General features: G+C 32.7%; 1 protein-coding gene across 5 annotated transcripts in view; it reads right to left on the bottom strand.

Annotated features, from left to right (window-relative positions):
• Nucleotides 1–7,737, bottom strand: part of FAF1 (Fas associated factor 1) — a 486,729-nt gene that overhangs the window by 199,820 nt on the left and 279,172 nt on the right. For all 5 annotated transcript variants that reach the window (XM_048220345.2, XM_048220346.2, XM_057310649.1 and 2 more), the window contains one exon: nucleotides 9–95. In XM_048220345.2, coding sequence (XP_048076302.1) covers nucleotides 9–95 — 87 coding nt within the window. The remainder of the gene's footprint in view (nucleotides 1–8; nucleotides 96–7,737) is intronic.

Below are 7,737 nucleotides of genomic sequence, written 5' to 3'. Positions count from 1 at the left end.
TCACTTACCGAGTCATCTGTGGCAGAAGTTGGCCAGCCCTCCCATAATTGATGGCGAACAGGGATACTCGTAAGGTCATACACATTTCTCTTTACCTATACAAAGAAAAAGCACAATTAAAATAAGGTTTCCACATGACTTATGATCATTGCCATTTATGTGATATTTATTGTATTTCCTTTTCTCTTCTGGATTTGAAACAAAAATTTGGAACTAGGAAAACAAAAGTCAGAAAAATTTTGTAAAAAAATCTAAACCAAATTTAAAAGCAGATTCTCAATGAAGGCTAGGTGAAATAAAGGTTCAATAAACATCTCCCTCTGCCAATTGTTTTTATATTCCTGGATGACTTCAAGTTTCTTTTTAGTCAGGAAACTTCAGGTGCACAGTTCATCTATGATGGATTATAATCATAAATGTTAATAATGTTTTGAATTTTTAAATGACTCATGATGTGCAATAAACAAAAGATATACTTCAAGTTTCTATATAGTTTTTGTTTTGTTTTATTTTTTGGAGAGGGCAGGAGGAAAAATCTGAAGGTATCTTTATTGTTTGGTGGAAGTTTCAAAGATATAAAGCTTAATAAAGCAGCACAGATTATTTCTTTGATATCACCCCAAATTAAAAACTATTTCAACAGAATATTAACTGAGAGCCATCCATTAAAATACTATTTAGGCTCTTCCTGAAAATAGAGTAATGATACTTTTTAAATACTGTTAAAGATGAAAAACTACTTTTCTCAACATGCAACATTATACCTTTCATTTTAAAAGGACAGGAGGTAAGTAATTTCTCCAAATAAAGTGCTGGAAGTTTAAACTCTATGTTACCCAGTAATTAAGAGGTGTCATATCTGTCTTCAGCTTTACTTCTAAATAGGATACAGAAATTCTGTATCATTCTGAATATACAAATTTAAAAAACTAAGAAGTCTAAGAATGGAGAGATCACCCCATCTTAACTAACTCTTCAAGTTAGTTACAGGAATACCTGACTGTAACAAGTAAAGCTAATATTGAAATGTTGCACATAATCTGTTCTATGATGCCACTTCGATATGGAAAACAAGCAGCATTCATTCATGTTTTAAAAACGCAGAAGCCTAAAGTATCATGTTGTCCAATTACAGCATCTTGTATCACATTACTGTTTATTATACATAAACACATCTAAGTTATCCTTCCAGTGAAATAGAGATATTTATTCACTGGGGAAAAAAACAAAACAAAACAAAACACGGAACTCAATCTATTTTTATCTCTAATGTACACCTGTGAAAAAAGACTAAGTAAGTGAGAACTGAGGAGCTTGGGGGCATGGCTTGATCCCCACTCAATTCAAACAAACAGCTTTTCTTCAGAGGTTCTTAGCAATGGCCAGTCTACCATGCAGTATTTTGTTTATGGCCAGTTGCATTAAGTGTGAAAATTTTCATTAGTTATTATCAACCCAACAATTTAACTAAATGCAACTGGGCAAACTTCTAACCACTTCCACTAGCCAAGACTATTTTGTCATGCTTAAACAGTACTGCTCTTAAGAAGGGTGTTCCATAAACCCAAAGCATTATATTAATAAAAGAAAGGGAAAGGACAGAAAAGGGATTATGAGGAGACTTCAGGCCTCAACACAAAAAATTCCTTTCTTAAAGTTATTTTTGAATTATGGTGACTAGATATACCAAGCTTCCTCAGCTATTTGGTGGGGGAGTAGAAAGATAAGACAAATATTTATTTGTTGGAAAGGTGGCAAGCCTACCCCAGCATTGAAGAGTATACACAAATACTATGGGTTGAGTTTAGAAACAAATAACTCTGGAGTGGGATTCTTTAAATTCCACCTTAATTCCAAAACACAACAATATGGTATTATGAAATAAACAGTATTTTTCTTCTTCCATTAACTCATCTGTAACTGCACTGAATTGAATAACATTCCTTTGCTATTCTAAGCCTGAAAAGCATGTTCTGGCTATAGTGTTATGTTGGTATAAAGCACAACGCCAGACTGATGTGCTGAACAAAAGTGATCAAAGTTAGAGTAATGTTAGCCATTGCACAAGTATTTGGCTTCATTGTTCTTCCCAGAATGACATCTGTTAAGCAACCTGTCATAGAATAAACTGGTTAATGTGGACAGAACTTGGCTGAGACAGTACAACGTAAAGCATATTAGGCAAAGCATATTAGGCTAATGTTTGATTGTTCCAATGGAAAAACTAAATTGACAGAGTTTCTGAGATTAAGCAAAAAGAATCATGTGTTAAACCACAATCACTAAACAACAATTTAAGTGAACAAACTAGTCTTTCAAAAATAATTCCCTATTTTATCAATGCTGCAACCATAGGCAGATTTTACCATTATATGAAAGAAAGATAAGTGATAATGATAGCAAAAGCACAAAACGAGTGATAGTTTTACTGATGGAGATATTCAAATTCCATTACCTTTACTGACGGTTTTACTTAATGAAAATTTTACGTCACAATCTTGTAGAGAAGGAAAAAATCCCAAATGCACACAAAAGTAAAAATGATTCTTCTAAAAAATTAGTATTCTAGGAAACCTGAGTAACAAAATACAGCTGTGTATGAAATGATGCAGATGAATTTAAGGTCATCATGAATCAAATGAAGAACACAGAGTTCTCTCAGAGAGGGAAGAAGGATGGAGAAACAGAGGAAGAAGGAAAGTGAGAGGCTCAGGGAAGAAAGGTAGGACTAAAGGGAAGGGGGAAGGGGACGGGGAAGAAGAGAGAGAAACTGAGAGACTGACTGACTTGAAAGATTTGACAGCACTTGAGAGAGGCAGAAAGAACATACACAGGCTAGGATGTTGTAGCTGACATGCCCAGCTGCCATTATTGTGCTACTTCTGATGGAGTTTCATCTTTAGAGATTTGTGTTAAATTCCAGTTAAGGACAAGTGGCACTTCACAGAGTAACATTTCCTAAGGGCCTTTTTGTCTTACACGTTTTCTTTGATCAGCATTAGCTCAATAACATGCTGAACCTTCATAATCTTTTCAATTCTGGTTATGCATTAAGCTCTAAATCTGAGATTTCAGGCTGCTAAACTATGCAAATGTTTCAATTAATTCTGAAGAAATTTAATAAATGCTTTGATTACCAGCTGAACATTAAAGTTATGTTGCAAAGTATACTCTTTATGGATCAAGTATTCTAGATTGACAACAGACTTTTCAGAGTTTGTTTTCTAGATTTTCTAAAAGGATAGTTTCATTCCTTCCCATTGCTTCAGATAAGACAACTGTTTGTGATGAAGAAAAAAATTATATTAACTTGAAATAGTATAGAATATAGTACTGATGTGTTTATTTGCTTTTCATAATAAACATCTATTTGTTATACAATAATTAATGTATAAAGCTAAGCAATGCTCTTTACTTCAAAATTCATATTTCCTCATGTGGAATTTTCAGTGATAAATACAGCACTGGGGAAAAGATCATTTTTATTATGACCTGCTCAATATAAAATTATATAAGATCTTCATCTCCCACAAAGTTTTCTTTTGAGTTCCATAAATTTCCAAATTATTTTATTTTTAGTTAAATTTTATCAGAATTTCTTAGGAAAAAAATTCTTAGGAAGTTACTCTGCTAAAGGCTAAATTTTGAGGCTCAGATTAGCCTCAAATGAGTTGTTTGTAGCTATTCAAACTGAAATATAAAAAACTTAGTAGAAACTTGTCAGCCTTAATAAAATCATTCCTTGTGTGCTAAATGTTGATCAAACTACTGAAAAACATTTCAGGGAATTTTAAATGTCATTTCAGTACTATCCAAGAGAAAGCAGATTCTGACAGTAGAAAAGGCACAAGGTTTGAGGTATTATGCCATAATGAGAGGAGAGAACTAGATTTCTAGTCTTAATTTTGTCCAGCTGTTATTGTGGGCAAGTTGGTGAAATCCCTCTGAGACTTAGTTTACTCAATATTAGAAGAGAATAAAACAAGATCACTTCTGATTTTCAAAATTCTAAAATTTTATGACAATATTGGAGTTAATCCTAGGAACAGGAAAAAAAGAAAACAAGAACAAGAAAGCAATATGGGAAAGTTTAAAATGAACATGGAAGAAAAATAGTAAAGAGTTAATACAATACATCAAAAAGGAAAATTGCAAATAATTTCAGGTAAGAAATACAGATTTATAATAAGCATTTAAGTGAATTTTTTCTTAGATGAGAAGAGTCTTAGCTTTTGCTTTTTACTACACTAAAAAGTCTACATTTTTTAAAAGGATAAATAACAGTTTCCTCTTACAAACTCTCATTTAAAAATAAAGCCAGTCATGTTGGTTTCCCAAATAACTATTCCATCAACCAAATGTTATCAGTGAGGCTATGGTTTTGCCAGAATATTACTAGCTAAGTGATATAGTTGTAAAGTTCCATTAATTTATGTCAACATCTTTAAAAGTTTGAAATCTGGCTCAGGATTCTTCACATATCAAACATTTTAATAGAGCAAAAAAAGAAACAAAATACTTAATTGCCATGGGATTAGAATAGCTATCAATTTATGAGTATTCTAGTTCCTAATTTTTCTGAATTAAGAATACTATGGCAAATTACAACGCTTACCAAAAAGCACCCTGAAACAGATATCTATTTCATTCTCTTATCAATCTTAGAAGAAAAAGGCCTTTGGTCCTGTTAGAACCTATCCAAATTTTAATTATATCAAACTTTGAACTCCAAGTACTTCACACTATCAAATGGTGCTCTGGTTAGGAGTTTGCTAAATAGTAACTGCACTGAACAAATAAGTATTTGTGTGTGGGTGTTTAAATCAAAATAAGGCATACAGACTAGGCTTCCTTCCAGTTTCCTAGCAATCTTTGGTGCTCTGAAAGGCTTATAGTTAAGAAACCAATCATTCCTGATCCAGACTGGGTTTTGAACACATACTTCATATCTAAGGACTTTTCTTTTTCTTCTTTTTTAACATATTATATACTCACTGCAGTTGCAGAAGGATTTGTTTTACTAAAATGCAAGTTAAAACCATCCTAAAAATCCTTCCTGAACAAAAACACTTGAAACCGGATGGTGCAAGGGGAATGAGAAGGTGGCATCAGTAATCAAATGTTAATTAGCAAGCTTTTTTTCCCCTTCCCTCAGGGCTGGCCTGTGTTGGAGAATTCAAATCAGAAATCAATGCTCCAAGTGTTTAACTATTACTTCTTCTCATTAACCATTTAAAAGACTCAGCAATTCTCTCCTCATAAAAACAGTAACTCGAGACACTTCTTTTTCTCAAATACCATTTTTTCAGAAAACAATGAAGATGTTGTTTGAAGAAAACTATAAAATTGAAGTTGCTTTCAATCAGGCTTTGAACTGACTGTATTCTGCTCCTTAAAACATCTTTTGGCTCTAACTGAATTCTCCATTCCAACAACTGTAACTAAGTTTTGCTTTGTATACCATACTTAAAAAACTTATTCTACCTCTTGTCAGTAAAGAAGTTTGACAATTGGCATTTTAAGAGACTACTGGGAATGATGACAATAAAGCTAATCAAATATGGAAACACATTTGAATGTATATACTTGGAAATGGATTTTAGCCATCCTGAAAAACTACCAAGGATAAGATTTAACACTCATTAGAAACATAGTTATATTCATAATTGCCTACCCTAAAAGGTTGGTGTGGGTGCAAATGATATAAAAATTGCAAAGTTAGATCATATTTAAAGTGACTGAACTAATGATCATAAATTAAAATAAATTCATATCTTTAGCCAAAGGTTAAGCCTGGATGTTAAAAGAGAATTCCTATAGTGCTAAGAAAATGCTTACAGATGATCAAGGCTAAGTATATTTCACAAATAGTTAAGATGCTAAATTTTAAGAGCTTTCTGGAAAAAAAAAAGGTTTCAAGAAACTATGAAGTTGCAGAATTTGAAATCATAAACAACAACAATAAATAGAACAACTATTTTTCTACAAACAGTGGTTCTCAAAGTGTGGTACCTGGAGAAAAATACTATTATCACCTGAAAACTAGAAATGAAAATTTGGGGGAACTGTCCCAGACCTAGTGTGTTGGAAACTCTGGGGCCTAGCAATCTGTTTTAACGAGCCCTCTAAGTAATTTTTTTTTTAAAGATTTTATTTATTTATTCGACAGAGATAGAGACAGCCAGCGAGAGAGGAAACACAAGCAGGGGGGAGTGGGAGAGGAAGAAGCAGGCTCATAGCGGAGGAGCCTGATGTGGGGCTCGATCCCATAACGCCGGGATCACGCCCTGAGCCGAAGGCATACGCTTAACCGCTGTGCCACCAAGGCGTCCCCCTCTAAGTAATTCTTACTAAGCCAAAGTTTAAGAAGCACTGTTTTAGGATGTGTGAATCATAGGCTTTCCCAGATAACCATGCCTCCCTGGTTCAAGTTCAAGTTCCTTGAATTTGTGCCTAATGTAGACAATCCTGAAAATAAATATGATTAATAATGATTTGTTACAGAAATTCTAGACATGCTATAATTTTATTTGAATGATAAAGTCATCATTGTTAGTTTAAGAAATTAATGAGATACCCCACTACCTCTATACTACAGACTTTATAGCACTGAAATAATTGAGAAATAATTATCTTCATCATTGAAAATTTGTGTTATTCTTCTGTTTTCTGCCTTAAGCTTAAGTGTGATTGCCTTCTGGCTATAATATATATTTAGACAATACAGTAAAATTGCAAATCCATAATAAGTGATATACTGGTCACAATAAATAAATAATAAATAAATAAGTAAACTTGGAAGACACCTCTACACATCAGCTGAATTGAAGAAATAAATGTTCCTAAACATCCGAGAACCATGTTTGAAGCAAATGAAAAGCTAAAGTTTTTTTATTTGTTCGTTTTTTGTCACTCTCTTAGGCTAGCTGAAACAAGACCTAAAGGAAAAATAGCAAGAAGTTAACCTCATATCAGTCAGTCAATACTTTGTCCTAGAGGGCAATATCTCCTCTCTATTCTTTTTGGAAACCATAAGAGAGCAAAGTTTTTCAAACTATTTAGTGGCCTAACATATACAAATGTTTTTTAATGCCTGCAATGAATATATCAGTCATTCAAAAAAATGCTCTTAAAATTTTCCCTTTTAAAATAAAGTAAATCAATCAATTTATAACTCCTTCCACAATGGAAAACACCAATTAAGTCAAAAGTCAATCCTAGAAATAACTGAACATGATAAGAACATTTTTAGGAGTTTTACTTTAACTTAACCATTTTATAAAGTTCAATTTTATGTATTACTTCAAAGATGGATTATGCAAATCAAGAAATACTTGTACATCAGAAATGTTTTGATTTTTACATCTGAAATTTAGTAGACAATTTGATGTAATGTCAGAAGCAGTATGAAAGTTAATCTTAAGGATATAATCATATGTGTAAAACCCAATATTTAATTATAAGGACATTCATCGCACCTTGTATATCATCAGACATATACAAAATTGGCACAATTCTTAATATCCAATAATAGTATAAATGAATGAATGAATAAATAAGTAAATAAATGAATGAAATATCATGCATCCATTAAAATGATGGTGTAGAACCAGGGTCAGCGAAGTACAGCCTAGAGGCCAAATTCAGTCTGCTGTGTTTGCAAATGAAGTTGTATTGGAACACTACCACTTCCACTTGTTTATATATACCATCTGTGGCTGCTTCTGAACTACTATG

The sequence above is a fragment of the Ursus arctos genome, unplaced genomic scaffold (assembly GCF_023065955.2).
Source record: "Ursus arctos isolate Adak ecotype North America unplaced genomic scaffold, UrsArc2.0 scaffold_12, whole genome shotgun sequence".
NCBI lineage: Eukaryota > Metazoa > Chordata > Mammalia > Carnivora > Ursidae > Ursus > Ursus arctos.
This window is presented reverse-complemented; position numbering and strand designations above follow the sequence as displayed.